We start from the raw sequence: 25,501 nt of genomic DNA, 5'->3' as shown, positions 1-25,501 counted from the left end.
CATAGCAGCACAGCATTACAGCACCCAAAGTTCCAAGACAGGCGCTGACAGAGCACCTTACTCTTGGGAGATCCTCAAAATGTCACAATCTCACAATGGAAAGACTCCCAGAAAGCATTGAGCACAGGAGCAGAGCAATGCACTATGGGATGCCTGACCAGCATGCAGAATGCTTGTTTCAAAATATTGCTCTGCTGTGTGGCAGCAATGATATAAGCCAAAACCTACCTTAATCACAAGGTAATGTTGTCACGCGTCTGAACCGCTCATGCAACACTTGTTGCAGATCACTTAACACAGATATGCAAAACTGGCAGCAAGTTGCAAATGCAGACATACCCTTACTTACAGTGACATGAATCGGGAGTAGCTCTACTGAAGTCAGTGGAGTTCCACCACGGTAGCACTGGTGCATGAGGAGAATCAGGCCCTTGGATTTTAGCAGGGTTGTAGCACAGTTCAGTACCCAACCACTCTCCAGTAGAGAACTGTTTTAACTATTACAGGAGTTTAACTTGTAATCAGCTCTCCCAGCAGGTGATTTTGCAGATTAACAGTTTATACTTCTGTAGTGATTCAGGCAATACTAAGTCAACTGAAAAATAATACACTATGCTAGCTGCTTTTTTTTCTCAATTTATTTCTTGCCTCATCTGGTAAGTGTTTATAGATTCCTGTGCTAACATTTTCAGTGCTTAAATGACCCAAAAATTGGATTTGTTTGGAGGAAGAATTATCTTGCGGTTGAAAGCACAGACTGTCAGGTCTCCTGTGTGAAACTGGGCAGGTGATAGCCTCACATTCCACATCTGCGAAATAGGGCTGATTCCCGCCTCCTTCACGCAGGTGTTGTAAGACAAAACATTCATCAGTACTTATAGAGCACCGTGAGATTTCTGGATGGAAGGCTCTGTAGAGGAGTAAAGCAGCAGTAGTAAAACCACTGTATCTTTATCTAAAGACCTTCCACCATCACCTTGCAAAACAATTCAAAATGACGAAGTTCAGTACTTGTCCTTGGGCCAATCCAACAGCTTAGTGGTAGAGATCTACATTTGACCATCTATCACCACTCCAGTTAGCAGTATCTGGGAGCACAGTGGGGCAACACAAATCTGTTTTGAAATGGGGAAAGGCCTTTACTGCCTAGCAGAAATAGCACTGTGTACAAAGGACTAGTGCTCTAGTACTGGTGGATTATGATGGGAATCCAGGCCTTGTTGGTGAGGGATGTGGAGAGCCCTGCTCCCACAAACAAATCACATACCCCTTTGTAAAACAATTGGAAGTTTTGCAGCAATTCACAACATCAAAGGCAGACATACATCCTCAGTAAGTGAGGCAGCAATGTATGAGGATTAATACTACATTACACACCAATGTGCATTTCAAGTGCTTTTAGGATAATACTGTAGTAGAAACCACTTACTTTTGTGCATGTTGGGGGAGGGGGAGGAATTAAAGTCCAGACATTAAAGAATAACTTATATAGTAAGAAAAAGGTCATCAATTTAATCAATCATTTACTTTAAGCAGGCAAGCAATTTGTAAACATTCAAAAGCGGCAGCATCCAAGTTACAAACAATTTAGAAGAAAAAGAATTGAGATTAAGGGTTTTTTCTTTCAAAAAAAATTGGAAAGGATCATTTAAAATGCTACAAACACTGAACACTCAGTTACATCCCCTATCATCCTGCTAATAGTTCTTTCTTATAAAGATTCCAGTATTTCTAAAATTCATGATCTTGTAATAACTTGTACATTAGCATTTGCTGTTGCTTGGGAGTTACACCTGTATTTAAATCCCATTAGCAAAGGTAATGCTTGTGTCTTGATTCAATATTTCTTTAACTTCTGAAGGCAAAGTGTCAAAGAGGTGATCTTCCACAACAAGCCCGCTTTTCCTGAGAAGCCGACATTGTCCTAGCATAGCTGGTAGCCGATCTAAGCAGTTTCCCTTCAGTTCCAGGTGAGTTAGCTGCACGAGCTGACCAATTTTATCTGGGATCGAGGTAATACAGTTTTGCCCCAGACTCAAAGTCCTTAATTTCACACATTTAAACAACTGTTTTGGCAAAATATCCACTTTGTTTCCTGTGATATGCAAATGCTGCAGATTTTGAAGCAATCCGATTTCCAGTGGAATTGCTGCAATTGAGTTATAGCTTACATCTAAGCATCTGAGTTTCTGTAAACTGAACACTGCGCCTGGCAAGGATTCGAGTTTGTTATTGGAGAGATAAAGTGACTCCAAGTTCTTTACATGGGTAATGGAGGAAGGAATGTTGACTATTTTATTGTGCCACAACTTTAAGCAAGTAAGTCTTTTTAAGTGCTGGAAGCTGATGACTTCTTCAATTGTGCGTATGCTATTTGATTTTAAATCCAGATCCTGTAAATTAGACAGACTGAAAATGGCATGTGGAATTCTCTCCAGTTCACAGTTCTGTAGTTCTAACTCAGCTACATTCATCATTTTCTTAAGGCTATTCAGTACCACAAGCTTGGTGCCATCATTGTGAATTATTAGTTTTGTTAGATGCGGTGCCACATCTGTGATATTGGTGGGGACTTTGGTCAAATTACTCTTCACATGGAGAATTTTAAGGTGTCTTAACTCTCTGAGAGATTCAAGCCCTATCATCTTATTGTTTTCAGAATTCAAGTTGCCTATCAAGTATAACTCACGGAGATTTTTGAGCAAATACACCCAAGCAGGAATTTCTGCCACATCTGTGAATTTCACGTGAAGGCATCTCAAGTTGTCACGGAGGAAGCTGAAAGCGGTCTGCTCAACCTTTGCAGGGCAGTGATAGAGATGAAGCTCTTGAAGGTTAGTCATCTGGGAGATTTTAGCTGGGATTTTTGCTTCAGGAATCAACTCAAGTTTCAGCACATCCAGGTCTGTCAGATCAAACACTGCATCAGGGACCCCCGATAGCATGAAGAGATGCAGCTCTTGCTTGTCTTGTGCATTGCGGGAGACATGCTGCCGAAGTTTTTCAAATGTCCACTCGTGGTTTAAACTAATTTCACGTAGCTTGTTTTCACTTACCTCTGACAAGAAGACACCAAATCTCTTGGAGTACAACTGGTCGTATTGATCTACCATGTGCAAAAGAAATGCAAAATCGTTTTTAACATCAGGAATATCACTGAAGCTGCTCTCTTCTCTGACCTTTTCAAAGGAATATTCTTTTAAGGGTATTCTAAACAACCAGAAGAGTGTGTACAGACAGACAAAACCATACACACAAATGAGAGAAATGTAGCTGATAAGCAGCTTTTTCAACATATAAGCCATATTGTGTGTGCACTCAAATTCCTTATAGCCAGTCAAATGCTCCACTTTTGGCTTGCAGTTGTGCTCAAAACTAATCTCATTTACAAAGTTAGCTGTATAGCAAAGAATAAATATGAACTTGACTGTCTTGATGACTGTCTGGACAACATAGAGTTTATAAATCAAGTCACTGTCCTCCACATGGGCCCGGAATTTTCGAACTTTTTCAAACAGGGCTTTGGCTTGTTCTCCGTCTTTTTTATCTAAAATAGTCATGCTGGGAACCTCAATAACTGGCTTTTCAGCTGAAAACTTGAAGCCAGTCTTGGTTATCATGGGAGTACTAGCACTTGGGCTTCCTTCATCACTGCTAGTGGAAACGTGCTTTGGCAGGGACTGGGCACCCGTTAGTCTCTGTTTGTTCTCTTCAGAGTCCTCACATGCTGTTTCAGATAATGCTTTTGTAGTCCATGGGGATTCAAAACACTTTCCTAATATAGACACAAAATGTTCAATTTTTGAGCATGTTTTGGGATATTTAAACCAAAAATTGCTACTGACCATTAAAATAATAGTATGTATGAGAGCAAGATAGGGAAAATACTTTGAATACCAAGGAAGAGCCAAATGATAGCACATCTGGTTAATAAATACATATTGCTGATAATCCAAATTGGTTTTTCGGCCTGAAGAATCCTGTTTCTCATTCTTCGGCTCCTGATTTGATACAGTAGATTGCAACTGAGAATAGGTAGTTCTGCTCAGTGGTATGTCTGGTGTTATGGTAGGCGCACTTTCAAAGGAAACTGTTCTCGTTGCCATTTCTTTATCCTGATCAGTGGTTGCTTCAAATCCTGGTGTAACATCAGCATTCCCTGATATGCTGGGTTGTGCTTTTGAATTTACAGCAGACTGCAATACTGGCAAGCAGACCACCTGATCTTTGGTCAGCTGCATGGTTCCAGCAAAGATGGCAACCATTAGCATAACAACAGCAAGATAATCCATAAATACATCCCACCATGGTTTCAGGATGCGATAAGTTGGCTGAATGTCATTAAGTGATGCAACTTCTGCCAGGGTAAACATTCCTGAAACAAAACAAAACATAAATTACTATAATTTGTTGTTGACAGACTGGCTATAATTTTATTTTCTATTGAACAACGTAACATCACAAGACATATAGACTCTGAAAAAGTTTTCCTCTGATCTTTGTATTTTGTTGAAATGTATGCTATTGTCCACCACCCCATAAAATGGAAGAAAGCCAGACAGGATCCTTTCAAGGGTGTACGGTGTCTCTAGAATAACAAAAACAACAAAATCTCTCTCTCTACTGTCAAATTATATTTAGAGAGAGCCATCACTTAACATTACAAGAGCTAAAGGTTTGCACTGTATGATATAAATATCTGGACTGTTAAGAGCTGTAGTTGATATATTTTAAAAACATGAATAGCAAATAGAATATACCTTGCGAAAATCAGTTTCTGTAAAAGTGATTGCACTGTGCACTTTGAATATGTGAAGCACTATATTAGTGTTCATTAAAAATATATTTTAAAACAAAAAAAATATAAAACATTTTGCAAAACATTCTGCACTCTCTTATAACAATATGACAAATCCTCTCATTTCCAATTCATTCAAATAAGCTAAAAAAACAAAACAACAACAAAAACCCTCAATACATTTCACTCCTTTGTTATCAGATCCTTTTCCTTAGGTACCACCAACTCACATCTTAGCAATGTTAATGTTTCAGCTATTATATAAAAATTCTATACTAAAAGAGCTGCTTTCAATATTTTTATTTATTTTATAGTAAGATATTCAAACTATTTAAAATAGTCTGGAAAATGGATAGAATCTCTCATTTCTCAGTTAATGAAAAAAAAAAGACAATTATCTGGAAATCAGTTTACATAGCAAACTAGTTTTCCAATTAAATTTTATCCATTGCTACCTTGAACTGTAAATCTGATTTGGATTCCCACCCAATCCTTGTTGCAGCATAGTTTACTGCCCATCAAATAGATGTTTCCTTTTATTATTATGCAGTCTGGAGGGTTGAACCCATCTGTTCAAAGAATAAACTTCCCTTGCAACCAGGATGTGGTAAAAACATCAGTTTAACTGTTATATTCATGACTAAAATTTGTAATTTTAGCTGTAATTATGTAATGCATGTGTCACGTGCATCACCTATACCCACACAAGCGGCAGGGAGGAGGAGGGGAAGGGAAATCTGTATCACATACAGTCAGTTTAACATAGTAGGAGTAGCTAATGGGGAGAATGGCCAATCAGGATACTAGGAGAATCCAAAGCAGACAGGCCTAGGATGGACCAGCTTGGTTAATTATTTTAACTGTGTGGCAGTTCAGATCTATGTAGAAGTACACCTCAGTTTGCTGTTTGTTACTTAGAGGGTACAGTCACAAGTGTACATGCACAGAATGTGATCACTTGGTTATTTCTAATCCATATTTCTTCATACTTGTCAAGTAAGCTTGGACAGAGTCTATAGCAGGACTGTATTTTAAGACACTGAATATTTACAGGCCAAATAGTGCAATTAATAGTTGCCTCTTGCTCACATCTGTGTGCAGAACTCAAAAACTGGCCACATTCCATTTGGCCAACTTCTTATATAAACAGAGTTCACCTTTAGGCTGAGAATGAGCAGGAGACATTTCAGCCAAAGCCAAATTTTAGTCAGAAAGTTATAGGCACCTGAAAATAGGGGCCCAGAATGGAAGAGTCAGCGCCATCATGCTGCTACAACTACCTGCACTGTAGCTACAACACAAAAGCCATGGCCCACATCATCACCTCCTGTGGGGAAACTCACAGGAAACAGCTTTGAGGGAGGCAGTCTTCCATGAGGATCTGTAGGAGGGGATGAGGACAGCATGTTCCTTTCTCCCTCCCTCCCTCTGTCAAAACAAGGTGTGGGGACCACCCACAAAGCTGGTGGATCTGGTCATTTGCTTAGAGACCCAGTACCTCCAGACCGATGCTGGCCTTCACTGACACCATCCACTCAACGTGGCTACACTGGAGCCATTTTACCAGGGATTCCTGCGCCCATGATTACTCTGGGGGAATCCCAAAGAGAACAGCCTCCAAAGGAAAGAGAATTCATCCCCCGGCTGGAAAGGCCCACTACTGCTTCAGCTGAAGTCAATAACAAAACTCCTATTGACTTCAATGGCACCAGAACCAGACACCGTATGTTAGTCATTTGTAATTTATGTAGTTAGCTAAACATATAATGATCCTCCCCACCCCTCAGGGCTGGGGTCATAGGTGGCAAAATGGCTATCCCACCCAGCGTAGGAAAGGAAAATAATAATAATAATAATGTTTTTTCCTGTACAGATCTTTCAAAGGGGCTTTGAAATAAGGCTTCTGATGGTCTCAGATACTTTCTGCAAGGTCTGGTCTACACTAGAATTTTAATAAAATTTCTCCACCAATGAACGGTAACAGTGGTGAGCCAGCTAGCAAAGACAGCCCACCAACAGCTACTGGTATTTTGCCCATTGTCAGCTAGACCTACGCTGAGCATGGTCAGCCGATGCAGCAGCCAGAGAACTAGCTGCCAGTCTATTCTACCATTCCCACCATTATACTACTGCTACTGGTGGTAGTACAATAGCAGCATTTTTCTCAAAAACTTCCTTATGTAGACACAGGCTAACTATGCAGAAAATGGTTTCATTCAGTCTACGCTAGCAGAAGCCATTTTCAGTTCAGGGGAACCTATTCCTAAAACCACTGCCACCAAGGGCTTAATTTCACAGTGTAGAAAGGATGCCATGAGAACATTTGCATAACACTGAAAACTGGCCACCATCAGCAAGTTAAGAGTCATCCAGTGGGCTGGGGGAGAAATGCGCGAAATAGAGACAGAGCTCAAGAGTTCAAGTGGTTGTTGATTTTTTTTTTTAAATAATCTATTGCAGACTTTGTCCTATGCACAAAATTATTTCAAAAGTTTCAGTAAACTTGATAGTTGCTGTAATCCTCTTACTGTAGGCTGCAGCCAGTGTGATGTAACAAGAGCTTTACACAAGAACAGCATTCAGCTCTCTGAACAGGTCTTTTCTTTCAAGTTACTGAAGCCCACAGAAGAACTGCTGTTTCAACAGAGATTAGCAGTTATAAAACATGGAAAATGATGATGTATTACAATCTAAAATTCAGCATGGCATAAAAAAGAGAGGTAGACAGTTTCTAGCTAGTATCCTTGGGTCTATGAACTGAAAACCAACTCTCCTTTCCCCACCTGTAAAATATTTAGGCACTCTGAGTTAAAAACAAAAACCCCCAAAAGCCCACACAGTTCATAAGTCACATTCTGAGAAGCTGCAAGTGCGTTCGATATACTCCACAACAAGTCTTCAATCTCCTCAATTTCACTGAACTAATAACCATAAAAGTTGAATTCATACTTCAATGCTAATTTTTCACATTCCATCTACTGCAGATTTGGAGGACTTGAGACTTCAATTTAAGTCAGGACAACAAGTTTGCCACTGTTTTTATGATTATTTTACTAAAAAGGCCAGCTCTAAGTACTTACAAACTATAGAACAAAAAACATGTTCAAACTGTGCAATACCCTTTCATAAGCTGGAAAACAATTTCTTTCACAACCATTTTTCATCTTCATTTTGGGGATAGGGATCAAGTTTGATGGGAAGGCAGAAACTGAATTACTCTTGTAAGTCTAATGTAGGAATATCAGACTCATTTGGCATTGGGGGACAAACTATAGTTTAAATTTGGATCTGTGGCCTGGAATTAGAAAACCAGGGCCATAAACAACACTTTGACTATAGCAGGCTTCCTGTTGCAGTCAATGGGAGTTCTGTGCAAAGATCCAGGGCAGCCTATTCTGTAGGTTGGCATCTTAGAACACCGGAGAACACATACCATTTCATTAGAAAGCCAAGAACCAGATTTCCTGTGGTAAAAAACCCATCTACTTCTAGCCCTTGGAAGCACTGCTTTTTTGACACCATAGTCCAGGACTGAAACTAGAAAGTCCTGGTTCCCGAAGATGTTTTTCAGTGATTTCCATTCCCTAGCACAGAGTTTAGAGGGCAGACACTTACTTTAAGACAGTGTGGTTAAGTTCAGTTTTGATGTAAAACTAGTAATTTCAATTATCGCTATTACAACATGACAGCTTAATGCTACATAAATAACTGAAATACACAAGAAAGCTATCTACAGGAAATCCTTGTATTTTGATGAATAACCTCCTCTCCTTACCTAAACCTTCCAACAAAATAATCATTGATTTAGCCAATCTAAGTAGTCAAGATGATAGAATTTTATCATTATTTATCAGCAATGCCAAGTCCCAATTCAGAAAGCAATTTTCTGAGAGAATTCTCTCTTCTTCAGATAAATTATGGTTAGCTAGGTTAGGCACCCAGTTTTGTTCTCATCTCCTCCTAAAATCTTAGAAAGAACCTTCAAAGTCCTGGCAGCATGAGTGCACCAACTCCCCTTTCATTGTGAAGGTGACTTGGGAGGTCTAAAATTAAAAGTATTTTAATTTATTCTATTATATAGGTTAGATATCAGGGCAGTTTAATGATTCCTAAAAGCTCCAACCTAATCTGAGTATAATGTACCTGTACTTTTATTGAAAAAGAAAATATTCTCCATAAAGTCTCACTTTCTCGTAGATGTGATTGTAAAAAACCAAAGAAATTACTTGCAGTTAAAACAATCAGAGCAGAATGAGAACCGTTGGCAATTACGTATGCACAGACAGAAAGATAATAATACTACTGATCTAAATTACAGGCTTCAGATAAATCAACAACTGTAACCATTATTACATAAATTGTGTTGCCTGCCCAATTAAATTCCCTTTAATTAGTTTTTGAAAAGTAAGTATTAGCACAGCCCCTGAGAGATGTGATTAACAGCTCAGGAGTTTCGTTGGCAGACCTCAGAAAGCAACTACTCAAACAAACAGTGAGTGGACATGTTGGGATATTTCTTACTGGGTCACAAATTAAACTATTCTATTTGTAAATAAGATCAGTGTAAAATCTAAAGGAATCATTGGAATAGGAAGCAGCATCTTGGTTTGCATTCTTTATGTTTATTTACATCCCATTGCTTCCTGTACACACTGATCAAAATTCATCTGGCTGTCTCTGTAAAAACAGGAGTATCTGTGAGTTACAGGCCCTATTTGATAAACCATTTCATAGGGTTACCATACGTCCTCTTTTTCCCGGACATGTCCGGCTTTTCGGCATTCAAACCCCGTCCGGGGGGAATTGCCAAAAAGCCGAACATGTCTGGGAAAATGGCGGCTCTGCTCCTCCCCTGACTCTTCGGCTCTGTTTAAGAGCCGAGCTGCCCCAGCGCTACCGGCTTCGGGCAGCCCCCATGCCTCCGGACCCTGCGCCGCCGGAGCCCGGGAGGGGAAGTGCCTGGCTGGGGGCGCAGGGTCCGGAGGCAAGGGGGCTGCCCGAAGCCCAAGTGCTACCGGCTTCACGGTTTGCCGAGCAGCCTCCAGATCCTGCGCCCCCGGCTGGGCGCTTCCCCTCCCGGGCTCCAGCTGCGCTGGGGAAGTGCCGGCCGGGGGCGCAGGGTCTGGGGGCTGCCCGGCAAACCGTGAAGCCGGTAGCGCTCGGGCAGCCCTTTCCCCGTGGCTGGGAATGGGAAGGAGGAGGGGGCGGAGTTAGGGTGGGGCTGGGGGTGGGGAAATGGGCGGGGCCAGGGCCCGTGGAGGGTCCTCTTTTTTTATTTAATAGATATGGTAACCCTACCATTTCATGTTTTCATTCATTTCATAGAGAGCGGGGGGGGAGGGGGAGGAGGGGGCGCAGGGGGAGGCACCTGTCTTTGTACCCCTCTGAAAATGGAAAGATGATTTCATCAACATCATTCCCTGGAGTTGATCAAATATTTCTGCCAAAACTTTTCCTACAAAAAAATGCCTGTTTGAACTAGATGAATCACTCAGCTCACTCACACTCTCTCTCTCTCTCACTCATTCACACATTATTCCCCCCTCCCCCTCCTCTTTTTTTTTTGGACCAGCCCTAGCTATTAATCATCACCTTCAGAAAGGTAAAATAGTCCCAATATATTTATTCTTAGCTCATATGGAAGTCTTTCCATGCCTCTCTGATCATTGCCACTGCTGTTCTCTAGGGCTTTTCTGTTTGTGCTATACCCTACAGAAGATGGGGTGACTAGAAATGAACTTAATATAGTGGATGATGAGATTGATACTTGCAGTGTCTTGCTGGTGTATGAGGAATTACAGTTGTTCCACACTTCCTCAAAGAGATCTCAGAGAATGGTATTGAGAACACCTTCTCTTCTTCCCAAGGAACCTAATGCAAGGGGCCAGAGGATTTGATCTTTTCGTCCCTCCTGGATAATGTGTATACAGAGAACCTGAGAGAGATTATCAGGCATTATGGGACCCAGTGGCACGATCATACAGATGACATTTACCTCTGTGCCTCATTTTCACCAAACCTGGATTATAGGGTTACTGAACCTAGTGGAAGTTAAAATCTGGATGGGAGCAACTTCCTGAAGTTTAACCTAGACAAGGCATAATCAATGCCAGAAGACAGATTCATTTCAGAGGAGACTGTGCCTCAAACTTTACTTGGGTGTGTAGCATCACCCTTTCCTAGCATGCTTTAAAGTCTCCTGTCCCATTGGATCACTCACTGCTTCTAGTTACTCACAGAAGCAATGGCAACCTACCAATATCGTCTCCCATTTCAAGAGAAATAGGATGGATAAATAGTTATAAGCACATGACAATTGTGTTTCGCTACCTGTTCCATTCCAGGTACAATTCAAAGTGCTGGCGACGATTATCTTTGTAAGTGACGTACAAATCAAAACTGAGAATTCAGCAAAGTGCAGATTTCTATGCTGAGTGCTCCTACTCATCAGGTCTTGGGGAGAATTCAGCACAGAAATATATATATAGATTTTAAATAACTATTTTAAATGTTTCTCAGTTCTGCTTTTTGATACTTCTTGTGTGACTGAAGGTATCACAGAATACATCATCATCTCACACCAAAGCCGTGAGTAAAAGAGCTGCAATGAGATTTCTGCTACTTGTAATGTCACTCACAATTCCTGCCTTTGAAGCCATCTTCCTTAAGAACCATTAGAACTTACATTTCACAATTTGATTGTTTTTTTAATTTAGTCAGTCTTAACTTAGCATATGTTATTTTCATTTATTAGATATTTTAGTCTAGGCAATCTTAAGAAGGATGGAATTTTTTTATTCATTTGATATCAGTATATTTTAAAGTAATTTTTTCTACAGTAATAAAATTACTGTACAGCAGGTAGGAACTTCTGTGAGACCTGCTATACTATAAAGCATGAGATATTAATTTAGAAAAACAATTGGGGCCAAATGGACAAGGAAAATATTGGTTCAGGAATGTTGAAGGAGGAATTCCGAACAAAGAGCAATTAAAAAATTAGGAACGACAGTTTAACTCTAGCCTTAAAAAAGTAAGAAGTTACACCATTGCCCTATACCATAATTTGTAGCTTGTACCTGAAGATTAAAAAAGAGAAAAAGAATCATGCTAATTAATCATTACATTAAGTGAATCAAAAGATAACAGCTAAAGGGCTGGATCTTCTCCCACCATATCACTGGGTCTGAAAAGTATCCTCTGTCTAGATAAGATTGTTCATAAATGCCTCAAAGCCATTATCTTCGTCTTTCCATACAGCACCGAGCATGCTGACAGGGTGAAATAAATGACTATCATCAACTAACCCACCCTCTTCTACTATTCCTTATATATGCTGGGTATGTAAACTTTGTGCTTCATTAGCTTTGTGTCATAAATGGGACTCCTGTTTTATAAACGAACAATGTCAGACTACTGCTCAATATTTTTTGTTAAAAAATTCTATAAAAACCCCTCTCTTCTACTCCTCAAAAGTTTTCTGTCCTTCAAAGCTAGATTTTTTCTGGTTATGAAACACCTTGTAACTTAACTTTCAATCCTGCTATTTTACTGTTTACCTTCTATATTCCCTGCATACCACCAGGGTGGATTTGGTTTAAATCTAATTGATTTAAATAATGATTTAATCACTAGTCAGGAAGACTCGATTTAATCATGGTTTTCTACATAAAAGTGCATTCTTGTTGGTTGTTATAACCTTAATACATATTCTTCACAACTCAGAGATAGATGTAGGTTTCATTTTTAGAAGGTACACACGATACATTTTTAAACAGTGATTTATTTTGAAAACTTTTCAGATTAGTTTTACAGCTATATCAGAAAATGAATTATTGTTTGGTTATTTCATTTACCAAAAGTAATTAAAGCAGATATTTATGAAGTCATAGGGAGGTGAACTATCTCCAACTCAACAGGTTAATCATTAATATTCAGAGGATTTTCTTGCCATGCTGTATTAGGAGGAGTACATCACCAGACAGACATTTAAATTGTTTTACTTAACTAAAACAACAACGTTAAGTATTCTGGATTTTTTTCTTCAACAGCAAACATATAATATTTTAACAAAATAAGCATATGTCCCTCGCTTCTCACATTTATCTCCAGACTACTTCTCCTTGTCCAGATCTATTCCACCCCCAACAATCTTCTATTCATTGAACTTTTTTAAACTCTGCACTTTTAGAGAGAGGTAAGGGACTGATTTTGTGTACACAAATTTGTAGAGGGACAATAGAGTTGTCTGTTATTTCTCACCTCTATTATTTATTTATTTTAAAACATTTTTGCTGTTAACAAGCATGTTACCTTTGGAGACACTAATCCACAGTTTTGCAGTTCTCAAACTAAGCATCTCTGATGGTACCTTCTAGACCAGTGCTTCCCAAAGCCGGTCCGCCGCTTGTTCAGGGAAAGCCCCTGCAGTCCAGGCCGGTTTGTTTACCTGCCGCCAGGGCCGGCTTTAGGCCGATTCAGCCAATTCGGTTGAATCGGGCCTCGCACCTAAAAGGGCCCTGCAGCTGTCCACCCCTCCCCCAGCTCACTTCCCCCTTCTCCTCTCCCCTGAATGCTCTGCCCCCTGCTCCTCCCCCTCCCCTGCTTCCCGCGAATCAGATGCTCGCGGGAAGTCTGAAAACAAGCAGGGGCAGGCGGGCAGCAGCAGGTAAGCTGGGACGGAGGGGAACGCGAGGAGGAGGGCTCCGGGGAGGCGCGGCGCAGCCCAGTCCGGGCCTGGACGAGCGGCTCCTTCCGGCCCCGGCCCCCGGGCACTGGTTCCAACTGAGTGCACCAGCCCAGGTTCTGGCCGAGCGCACTGCCCGAGCACCCCCAACCCCGGCGGCTCCGGCCCCGGCGGCTCTGGCCCTGGGGCTCCAGCCCTAGCCAAGCAGCGCCAGCTGAGCACCCCCCAACCCCGGCGGCTCCGTCCCGGCTCGGGCCCCGGGGCACCCCAGCGGCTCCGGCCCGGCTCGGCTTGGGCCCCCGGCCCTGGCCGAGCAGCGCCGGCCGAGCACCCCCGGCCCCTCCAGCCTAGCTCGGGCGCCGGGGCGCCGGCCCCAGCGGCTCCGGCCCAGCTTGGCTTGGGCCCTGGGGCCCCGGCCCAGCAGCGCCGGCCGAGCACCCCCGGCGGCTCCGGCCCGGCCCCGGCCCTGGTTCCAATCGAGCGTGCCGGCCCTGGCCCCAGCGGCTCCAGCCCGGCCCCAAGCCCCACGACCGGAGCTCCGAGGAATCCCAGGAATCGGGCCCCACTCTTGCTAAAGCCGGCCCTGCCTGCCGCGTCCACAGATTTGGCCGATCGCGGCTCCCACTGGCCGCGGTTTGCTGCTCCAGGCCAACGGGGGCTGCAGGAAGCGGTGCGGGCCGAGGGATGTGCTGGCTGCCCTTCCTGCAGCCCCCAATGGCCTGGAACTGCGAACCGCGGCCAGTGGGAGCCGCGATCAGCCGAACCTGCGGACGTGGTAGGTAAACAAACCGGCCCGGCCCGCCAGCGGCTTTCCCCGAACAAGCGGCGGACCGGCTTCGAGAAGCACTGTTCTAGACTGAGCGCTGAGTCCCAGTGAGTAGATAGAAAGATTAACCTAAATAATCTATACAGAAACCTGTGGAACCCCATCAGATTGGGTCCCTAATCCATGAACTGTTGGAACTCATTTACAAAACTTTTCTTAAACATTACATGAATATATTGTCTCATACTATAAAATTAGAATTTATAATCCCTATTCCATGATGAGATATCTTTGAGCTATAATGATCTTAATTAAAACTACCTTTAGATAGGTTTTTTCCTTAAAAAGCATTTTATAAAAAAAATCCTATTTTTTTGATTTAAAAAAAAATCATTGATTTTTATCCACCCTGCATACCACCCATTTAATTAATAATTGCTTGAAAGTATTGATATATAAATCAACCATACACAGATGTGTGGTCTAATCAGTGTTGCTTATGCTTAGAGCAGCAAAATTATTTCTCACACCAGAGGGGAATGTTACAGGCCCCCTTCCCCCTTCAAAAAAAGTTTCCTAACATTTCTGTTCATCCTAGTCCAAAACAGCCTTCAATGGCAGCTGCAGGTGCTCAGCACCTCCCAGGTTTTGGTCCATTAGGGTTAAACTATTTGACAGTGTTCTTTTGATTTATGAACAATTCAGAGAGAGCCTATGAGCCTGATTCTCAGTTACACTAAGGTCCCTTTATGCTAGTCTAACTGTCACTATGTCTGCCTGCTCCCCAGTCGCAGCAGCAAATCAAGGGAATGTTAGGCCAGATGGGCAGCATCCATCTGAAAGAGTGACCCCTTCACATGGGGAGAGCTGTACAACCAGAGGTACATGAGGCAGGGTTTCAAATAGTATTCCAATTGCAACTGCCCTGTGCACGCATGTCTCTGTATCTTTGGCCTTCTCCCATCCTCAGTTGGGTCATAAAAGGTGCCAAGGCAGTAGGGGGTGGAGAATAGGAATCTAAGAGTAGGAAGAAAGCAGAAGCTTTGAATAACAGGAGTATAAAGTGAGCTGAAAGCCTAAGCAGAGGTCACAACGGTAGAGCTGCAGGAAGCCAATAAATGAGGTCATGAAGAACAAAGAAAAAGGTAGAGATTCAGGTTCATTAACATGACTCTCAATAGTAGTTTCATACTAGTCAGTGTTCACTATTCCCATTCATGCACAAACACAACAGCTAATCAGAGAGGGTAATAAAGAGCAGAGAGGGGAGGGAGCAGAAAACATTTCCTGTTGCAGTTGTTATAACTCATGAGGTATATACCCACAGCATTAACACTGTCTTTATTGCAGACTCCCATAGCTTTGCTAAATGCTATTAATTATGATAGCACCTAGGAGCTCCAGTCACAGGCCCCTATTGTGCTGTACAAGCACAGAACAAAAGCTGGTCCTTGCCCCAAAAAGCTTACAATCTAAATAGGAGCTTAGGGTCAGTGTTTTAAAAGCTATAGATGCTTGAAATCAATATGAGCCACACCACCTAGGAAAGAAAGACACACAAAATAATGAGCTTGTGTCCTGACCTTTCACTTCTGCATATCTGGAATCAAATGCTAGCTTCAGTCACCAGGAAACAAATTTGATGGGTTGATTCTAATTCCTGCTTATGTACAACATGTATATTTACAATGCTCAAACTGGCACAGTTTTTAGTGTCTACCAAATAAGTATCCTAGACTAAAAAGCAACAGAGGGTCCTGTGGCACCTTTAAGGCTAACTTCACTGATACTTGACACCTATCCTAGACTAGTGTTTCTCAACCTTTTTGATACCAGGGACCAGCTTGCTGCCTTCCTAAACTGTATCAGGGAGATCTCAGGGACCAGCGCCCAATCTAGACAAGAACAATACTTGGTGCTGCAGGTCAAGACTGACAGTGCACCAGAACTATGCACAAACAGCTTCAGACTAGTGCTAAAATGAGTACCAGATTAACTCACATTTTACAAGAGAAAAGGATCTGCGTAGAGACAATAGAAGTAGCATTGATTTCAGGTTAAATGACAGATTCACAAGCGAAGTGTGTTACTTACGCAGTAATTAGTTGCTTGACACTATCTATAATTAGACTATATTGAGGTTGTGGATCGACAGAATACGTCTACACTGCACAGCACTGACAGTGGCATGTAGGGTATGCATACCCACAGTGAAAAGCAGGCTGCATCCACACTACGGTTTGCTACATGCGGCAGTGAAAAGCTCTAGTGGGGGAGCCAGTGGGACACCACATTGCTAAAAATAGCAGTGTAGACAGGATAGGACCTGTGTAGAGAGCTGTGAAGAGTCCATAAAGAGTCAGGTGTGTTCACCTCTGGTAAGACTATCTACGTTACTATTTATACCTGTGCTAGCGTATGTATGCAACAGGCCACCATAAGGAGTGTGCAGTACAGATATACCCAAAGTTCACATCCCATTCTCAGGTTACCATACATCCTGTTTTTCCCAGACATGTCCGGCTTTTTGGTAATCAAACCCCCGTCCGGGGGGAATTGCCAAAAAGCCGAACATGTCCGGGAAAAATACCACCAGCTGGGCACTTCCCCTCCCGCGGCTGGTGTGCTCCTCCCCTGACTCTTCTGCTCTGTTTAAGAGCCGAGCTGCCCGAGCGCTACCGGCTTCGGGAAGCCCCCATGCTTCCGGACCCTGAGCCGCCAGCCGGACACTTCCCCTCCCGGGCTCCGGGGGTGCAGGGTCCAGAGGCAAGGGGGCTGCCTGAAGCCGGTAGCACTCGGGCAGCTCGGCTCTTAAACAGAGCCGAAGAGTCAGGGGAGGAGAACAGCAGCTGGAGCCCGGGAAGGGAAGTGTCCAGCCGGAGACGCAGGGTCCGGAGGCGTGGGGGCTGCCCGAAGCCCGAGCACTACCGGCTTCACGGTTTGTCAGGCAGCCTCCAGACCCTGCGCCCCCGGCTGGTGCTTCCCCAGTGCAGCTGGAGCCCAGGAAGGGAAGCACCCAGCCAGGGGCGCAGGGTCTGGAGGCTGCCCAGCAAACCATGAAGCCGGTAGTGCACAGGCAGCCCTTTTCGCGTGGCTAGGAGGGAGAATGCGGGGCACTCAGGGGAGGGGGCGGAGTTAGGGAGGGGGCGGGGTGGGAAAGGGGCAGGGCCAGGGCCCCATGGAGTGTCCTCTTTTTTATTTTTTAAATATGGTAACCCTGTCCCATTCCAGAGAATTTTTAAGATGCACACAACCAGTAATATTGATAAAGATACAGAATGGATGTGTGTACACAAGAGAATTTGGCAAAACACCTTGTTGTTTAATTGCCGCAGTAAAGACACCACTAAATATGATTGCTCTTCATTTAACTTGGACTGATTGGGCATATTATATGATCACATAAGGTTATGAGAGTCTATAAACCATATGCTGTATGTGGGTTGAAAGTCAGGTTCCAAAATTTGTGCAGGGTGTGTGTCCCCATCCGTCCGTCCCCACTTTGGTGAGCAGAGCGACAGATTGTAAACATCATACATGCAGCCTGCTGCCTCACCATGAACCGATGTCTCTTTGGTTTCTAGTGAAGTACGTGTGGTTCTGCATAAGCACCATTTTCCTTTGTTTGCTTCTCCACCATTAAAACAGAGGTTCATTTAAAGAAACAGTAGGATAAGGGGGTGGGGGGGGGGGAGAAGGTGAGAGTAAAGTTATATTTATTGTAATCACTTTAGACATCTAAAAAACACTGAAGCCCCAAGGACCTTTAGGGCCCTAATCTCTGATGTGTTTGCTGAATTTACTTTTATTTTCAGCCCATGTGATCCTGACAGCCCAATAGCCGGAAAAGTCTTTTTGACCTCTCTCCTCTATTCAAAATGTGTGTGTGTACACACATGCAGGGACTGGAGGATCCAGTCCTCTGACCTCATCCCTGCCTGCCCTTATCATACAAGGAAGCCACCCAGAGCATGGCCTATGTCAAATAGAGGGTGCAGATCCCTGTTGCCCCTCCCCCACACACACTGCTGAACACCATTGGTTTTATTGCCAGAGGACCCTCTGAATCCAGACTATTTTGTTGGGGGGCGGGGGGATGGAAGGGAAGTGTTTTTGTTTTTAAACTTACTAGATATTTTCTCTTACAAATATAACAACATGTTCTCTCTAGCAGAGAATGTGTTGTACCTACCTTGACCAAGCACAACAACTGTTGGGTGCACTAGGTGTGCTTTATTCTCAGTACTCATGAATAAATAAAATACACCCACACTATACATATGCCTAGAGACTGTATTTTTATCTTGGGATTCTGCTGACATGCACAGACCACTAACTGTGTTTTATGATCTACTTCCTCAAAAACCTGCATAAAATGACGAAGTAAAACAACAAAAAGAAAACTGCTTTGACAGACTTGCTCTCTTCTAGGTCTGCAGTCTCCTTGCTCACTAAACCCTGCTTTAAAAAAAATAACCCCCTTGTCCCTGCCAATATGTTTCACAAGGGCCCATCACACCACAATTGGTGCTGGAAAATAAGCCATTTAGAATACAGGTAATGGTGATCTTATACTACAGAAGTAACATTAGCATTCAGAGTATTTTCCTCAGTGATTTTCAAACTTTGTGTGTTTGTGGGTTACTTGCTATGTGCTGAGCTTGTGTTTGTCTGTCTGTTTGTTTGTTTGTAGGACCATGTGCTGTGCCCAGCAGTTGGAAGCTGTGAGCTTCTAAACAAGGTTTAAAATCTAGAAGCCTCTGTTCATTGGCTGAGCCTTAGTCAGGGGGCAGGGCTATCAGGAAGGCCAGGGCTTTATAAAGCAGTGAGTCAGCGACCAGGGAGCTTTGCGACCAGGGGCCGCTAACAGGGAGTTTTGAGAGGGAGTGGGAAGGGGGCAAGGTACACTTGCCATTCTTTAAAACCTTTAAACTAAACTATAATCAAAACTTCTTGATTTAAACAAAACCCCTCTCATTAACCTAGGTAGCTGTAGGAGAGAATGCAGGCAGAAGCTCAGCAGCAGAGTGGGGGCTATCCTGTTTATTGCGCGAAGTGTAGCATGTATGATTACCTGCCCTGTGGGCGGGTGGCGTATATGTGCATTCGGTGCAAGGAGCTCCTGGCCCTCAGAGACCGCATACGGGCTTTGGAGACCAGGGTGGCGGAACTGAAGGAGCTAAGGGAGGCAGAGAGTTATGTTGATGAGGCTTTCCGGGACACTGTAGATTTGTCCCACCTCCAGTCAGACAGCCCCCTGCACTGTTAAGGAGGATGAAAGGCTCAGGGAAAGAGAGCAGTCAATGGGAGCAGAGGGAAACCTTCCCATAGTTGGGACCCTCCTTCCAGATGATGTTGGGGTATCCTCTCGCACTGAGGTTACCTCTCCAGGGTAGGGAACTCCAGTCACTAGGAAAAGGCAGGTGTTAGTAATGGGAGATTTGACCATTAGAAACATATATAGCTGGGTTTGCAATGACCGGGAGAACTGTATGGTAACTTGCCTGCCTGGTGCGAAGGTTGAGGATCTCTGGAGGCATCTAGATAGACTTATGTGTAGTTCTGGGGAGGAGCCGGTGATCGTGATACATGTAGGTACCAATGACATAGGGAAGGGTAGGAGAGATGTCCTGGAGGCCAAATTTAGGCTGCTAGGAAAGAGACTGCAATCCAGGGCCTCATGGTGGCATTCTCAGAAATGCTCCCAGTTCCACATGCAGGGCCAGGTAGGCAGACAGAGCTTAAGAGTCTCAATGCGTGGATGAGACGATGGTGTAGGGAGGAGAGGTTTAGATTTATTAGGAACTGGGGAAACTTTTGGGATAGGGGGAGCCTATAGAGGAAGGATGGGCTCCACCTAAACCAGAGTGGATCCAGACTGCTGGCACTTAACATTAAAAAGGTTGCAGAGCAGTTTTTAAACTAAGAGATGGGGGAAAGCCAATTGCTGCAGAGGAGCATGTGGATCGGACAGAGACTTCTCTTAGAGGAGAGTCTATTGATAGAGATTATCTAGGTTTTAGTCAGGAGGCGAGGATGGAAGAGGATGAAGTATGGGCCAGATCAGACGAGAAACATTCACATAAAAAAGAATGTGACACATCAGAAAAGGGCAGACAAATAAACAGTGACAAGTTTTTAAAGTGCTTGTACACAAATGCTAGAAGTCTAAATAATAAGATGGGTAAACTAGAGTGCCTCGTGTTAAAGGAGGATATTGATATAATTGAGATCACAGAAACCTCGTGGCGCGAGGACAATCAGTGGGACACAATCAGTCCGGGGTACAAAATATATCGGAAAGACAAAACAAGTCGGGGGGCGGGGAGGAGGGGGAGTGGCACTATATGTGAAAGAAAATGTAGAATCAAATGAAGTAAAAATCTTAAATGAATCCACATGTTCCATAGAATCTCTATGGATAGTAATTCCATGCTTTAATAAGAATATAACAGTAGGGATCTATTATCGACCACCTGACCAGGACAGTGATAGTGACTAAGAAATGCTAAGGGAGATAAGAGAGGCTATCAAAATAAAGAATTCAATAATAGTGGGGGATTTCAATTATCCCCATATTAACTGGGTACATGTCACCTCAGGATGAAATGCAGAGGCAAAATTTCTCAATACTTTAAATGACTGCTTCTTGGAGCAGCTGGTACAGGAACCCACAAGGGGAGAAGCAAATCTTGATTTAGTCCTGAGTGGAGCACAGGATCTGGTCCAAGAGGTAACTATAACAGGACTGCTTGGAAATAGTGACCATAATATAACAACATTTAACATTCATGTGGTGGGAAGAACACCTCAACAGCCCGACACTGTGGCATTTAATTTCAGAAAGGGGAACTATGCAAAAATGAGGAGGTTAGTTAAACAGAAATTAAAAGGTATAGTGACTAGAGGGAAATCTCTGCAAGCTGCATGGACACTTTTCAAAGACACCATAATAGAAGCCCAACTTAAATGTATACCCCAAATCAAAAAAGACACAGTAAAGAACTAAAGAAGAGCCACCGTGGCTTAACAACCATGTAAAAGAGGCAGTGAGAGATAAAAAGGCGTCTTTTAAAAAGTGGAAGTCAAATGCTAGTGAGGTAAATAGAAAGGAGCATAAACATTGCCAAATTAAGTGTAAAAATTTAATTAGAAAAGGAGTTTGAAGAACAGCTAGCCAAAAACTCAAAAGGTAATAACAAAATGTTTAAGTAGATCAGAAGCAGGAAGCCTGCTAACCAACCAGTGGGGCCCTGGACGATCGAGATATAAAAGGAGCACTTAAAGACGATAAAGTCATTGCGGAGAAACTAAATGAATTCTTTGCTTCAGTCTTCATGGCTGAGGATGTTAGGGAGATTCCCAAACCTGAGCCTTCCTTTGTAGTTGACAAATCTGAGGAATTGTCACAGATTGAAATGTCATTAGAGAAGGTTTTGGAATTAATTGATAAACTTAACAGTAACAAGTCACCGGGACCAGATGGCATTCACCCAAGAGTTCTGAAAGACCTCAAATGTGAAATTGTGGAATTATTAACTATGGTTTGTAACCTGTCCTTTAAATCAGCTTCTGTACCCAATGACTGGAAGATAGCGAATGTAACACCAATATTTAAAAAGGGCTCTAGAGGTAATCCCGGCAATTACAGACCAGTAAGTCTAACGTCAGTACCGAGCAAATTAGTTGAAACAATTGTAAAGAATAAAATTGTCAGACACATAGAAGAACATAAATTGTTGGGCAAAAGTCAACATGGTTTCTGTAAAGGGAAATCGTGTCTTACTAATCTATTAGAGTTCTTTGAAGGGGTCAAACATGTGGACAAGGGGGAATCCAGTGGACATAATGTACTTCAATTTTCAGAAAGCCTTTGACAAGGTCCCTCACCAAAGGCTCTTACGTAAATTAAGTCGTCATGGGATAAGAGGGAAGATCCTTTCATGGACTGAGAACTGGTTAAAAGACAGGAAACAAAGGGTAGGAATAAATGGTAAATTTTCAGAATGGAGAGGGGTAACTAGTGGTGTTCCCCAAGGGTCAGTCCTAGGACCAATCCTATTCAACTTATTCATAAATGATCTGGACAAAGGGGTAAACAGTGAAGTGGAAAAGTTTGCAGACAACTTATTCATAAATGATCTGGACAAAGGGGTAAACAGTGAAGTGGAAAAGTTTGCAGACAATACTAAACTGCTCAAGATAGTTAAGATCAAAGCAGACTGTGAAGAACTTCAAAAATATCTCACAAAACTAAGTGATTGGGCAACAAAATGGCAAATGAAATTTAATGTGGCTAAATGTAAAGTAATGCACATTGGAAAAAATAACCCCAACTATACATACAATATGATAGGGGCTAATTTAGCTACATCTAATCAGGAAAGAGATCTTGGAGTCATCATGGATAGTTCTCTGAAGACATCCACGCAGTGTGCAGCGGCAGTCAAAAAAGCAAACAGGATGTTAGGAATAATTAAAAAAGGGATAGAGAATAAGTCGGGGAATATCTTATTGCCCTTATATAAATCCATGGTATGCCCACATCTTGAATATTGCGTACAGATGTGGTCTCCTCATCTCAAAAAAGATATACTGGTATTAGAAAAGGTTCAGAGAAGGGTAACTAAAATGATTAAGGGTTTGGAATGGGTCCCATACGAGGAGAGATTAAAGAGGCTAGAACTTTTCAGCTTGGAAAAGGGGAGACTAAGGGGGGATATGATAGAGGTATATAAAATCATGAGTGGTGTGGAGAAAGTGAATAAGGAAAAGTTATTTACTTGTTCCCATAATATAAGAACTAGGGGCCACCAAATGAAATTAATGGGCAGCAGGTTTAAAACAAATAAAAGGAAGAAGTTCTTCAGACAGCGCACAATCTGTGGAACTCCTTGTCTGAGGAGTCTGTGAAGGCTAGGACTAAAACGGTTTAAAAGAGAACTAAATAAATTCATGGAGGTTAAGTCCATTAATGGCTATTAGCCAGGATGGGTAAGGAATGGTGACCCTAGCCTCTGTTTGTCAGAGGGTGGAGATGGATGGCAGGAGAGAGATCACTTGATCATTACCTGTTAGGTTCACTCCCTCTGGGGCACCTGCCATTGACCACTGTCAGTAGACAGAATACTGGGCTGGATGGACCTTTGGCCTGACCCAGCATGGCCAGTCTTATGTTTAACTTGGGATCCCACTGAATTGGAAAGTTGAAGTCAGTAGTGGCAGCAGTAAATCTTTATATTATGGTTTTGCCCAAAGGCCCTAATTGGGATTATGGCTTTATTACGATGGGTGCGGCACAAACCAGACAATCCCTGCTCTAGAGAGTTTATAATCTAAAAATGATCATTTGTTGGGCATTTCTGCTGCTTGCTGCTTTACAAGACAAAAAGACAGGATTTATCACAGACTACAACAGAAAAAAGCTGTAGGATAACATATTATATGCTTAATCACTCTAATTCAACTTTCTTCTAGGCAGTCATCTTTGAAGAGGGTTAGCAAAGTGTCTTTGTAAATCCCTTTACAGTACAACATTCCTATATGCTTAGCCACACTCTGTCCACTGCTTTTAGGAGGATCCTATCTCCAAAATAAGTCACACAGAAACTAACAAACTCTACATTCTTTAAAACTACCTTTTCTAGTCAGGTTTGTTTTAACAGTTAATGAAGCATTCTAAATATTTGTTTTAGTTCAGATCATGAAGAAATAAGACATATGGATGCAGGGAGAAGAAATCTTATTTAATCTCACTTCCAGACAGACTCTCATTCCCCCCTAGCATTAAACCGAGTTTGATGCTCTACTCAGCTGTGACTGAAAAGCAGGAAACACATGCCTATAGAATTTCCCCATGGGCACTGTTAGACTTGTTCCAGATTCTTATCGATAGAGTCATGATTATCAGAGCCCTAACTTGATGCACTAAAAAAAAAAATCTTTCCAGCAGGCATTGTCAGAGGTACCCACTATTGCTCCATTTCATTGTCTGGCTTTTACAACCAATATGGAGTCTATTTAGTTAGCCAGGCAAAGAATCAACTTAGAGACAGAACATTTACTTTTTCCCCAGGCCCCACTCCTCCAGTAATATGTTTTCCATTTGAATTTGAATTCGTATCTGAATAACTGGGACAAGAAAGATCACTTTCTTTAGAAAGTATTTTCTATCTTTGTCTCCCATGGAGCATCATTTTGCCAACATGCTCAAATTTTTAAAGGGAAATAAGATACATAAATGTAGAAGTCTTGACTTAAAGTACATCAATAAAATGCCACAAATTTCACTGCCACAGCTCTTATTCTGCCCTCAACTATAGGTATTGAGAAGGGCTTCAGAAAGAGGTGAGATCTCACGCTCAAATGTATTTGTGGGCTAACACAACAGGACAATGTTAAGATCTGAGATTTAGCCTTCACCTGAATTTTCCATTTTTTCTTTAATGTTATTTTAATTATGTTTTCTGTATTTCTCTTTATTTTGGGCCAAATTGTTGCCTGTCTCAGACATGAATGCAGGTGAATAAGGGGCATAAAGTTAATAAATTATAAGGTCAGATCATCGATTCTAGGCTGACCTACTGCATAACACATGCCATAGGACTTCATTGAATTAGTTACTGTTTGAACAAGAGCATCTCTTTTAGAAAAACATCCCATCTTTATTTTAAAATTTCTAGTGATGGAGAATCCACTACAACCCTTGGTAAATTGTTCCAATTATTAATTACCCTCACTGTTAAAGACTTGCACCTTATTTCTTGTCAGAATTAGTCTAGCTTCAATTTCCTGCCATTGGATCTTTTTATACCTTTGTCTGTAAGACTGAATAGTCCTCTATTATCAAACTCTTGTTCCCCATGTAGGTATCATTACAGACTGTGATCAAGTCATCCATTCACTTTTTCTTTGTTAAACTAAACAGATTTTGCTTCTGGAGATTATCACTATAAGGCAGGGGTCGGCAACCCTTCAGAAGTGGTGTCCGAGTCTTCATTTATTCACTCTAATTTAAGGTTTCGTGTGCCAGTAATACATTTTAACATTTTTAGAAGGTCTCTTTCTATAAGTCTATAATATATAACTAAACTATTGTTGTATGTAAAGTAAATAAAGGTTTTTAAAATGTTTAAGAAGTTTCATTTAAAATTAAATTAAAATGCAGAGCCCCCCGAACCGGTGGCCAGGACCTGGGCACTGCCCTACCCCTGCTATAAGGCATGTAATCCCAAATCTTAAATCATTCTTG

General features: G+C 42.3%; 1 protein-coding gene across 6 annotated transcripts in view; it reads right to left on the bottom strand.

The window, feature by feature from the left end:
- Window positions 1-1,489: 1,489 nt before the first annotated feature.
- LRRC8D (leucine rich repeat containing 8 VRAC subunit D) overlaps window positions 1,490-25,501 on the bottom strand; it is an 86,013-nt gene continuing 62,001 nt past the window's right edge. For all 6 annotated transcript variants that reach the window (XM_005298115.5, XM_005298117.4, XM_042840544.2 and 3 more), the window contains one exon: window positions 1,490-4,375. In XM_005298115.5, the coding sequence (XP_005298172.2) occupies window positions 1,800-4,373 (2,574 nt within the window). In that variant the 5' untranslated portion in view covers window positions 4,374-4,375 and the 3' untranslated portion in view covers window positions 1,490-1,799. The remainder of the gene's footprint in view (window positions 4,376-25,501) is intronic.

The sequence above is a fragment of the Chrysemys picta genome, chromosome 8 (genome assembly GCF_011386835.1).
Source record: "Chrysemys picta bellii isolate R12L10 chromosome 8, ASM1138683v2, whole genome shotgun sequence".
NCBI lineage: Eukaryota > Metazoa > Chordata > Testudines > Emydidae > Chrysemys > Chrysemys picta.
The sequence above is the reverse complement of the archived record's forward strand: the minus strand, read 5'-3'. Positions and strand labels throughout refer to the sequence as shown.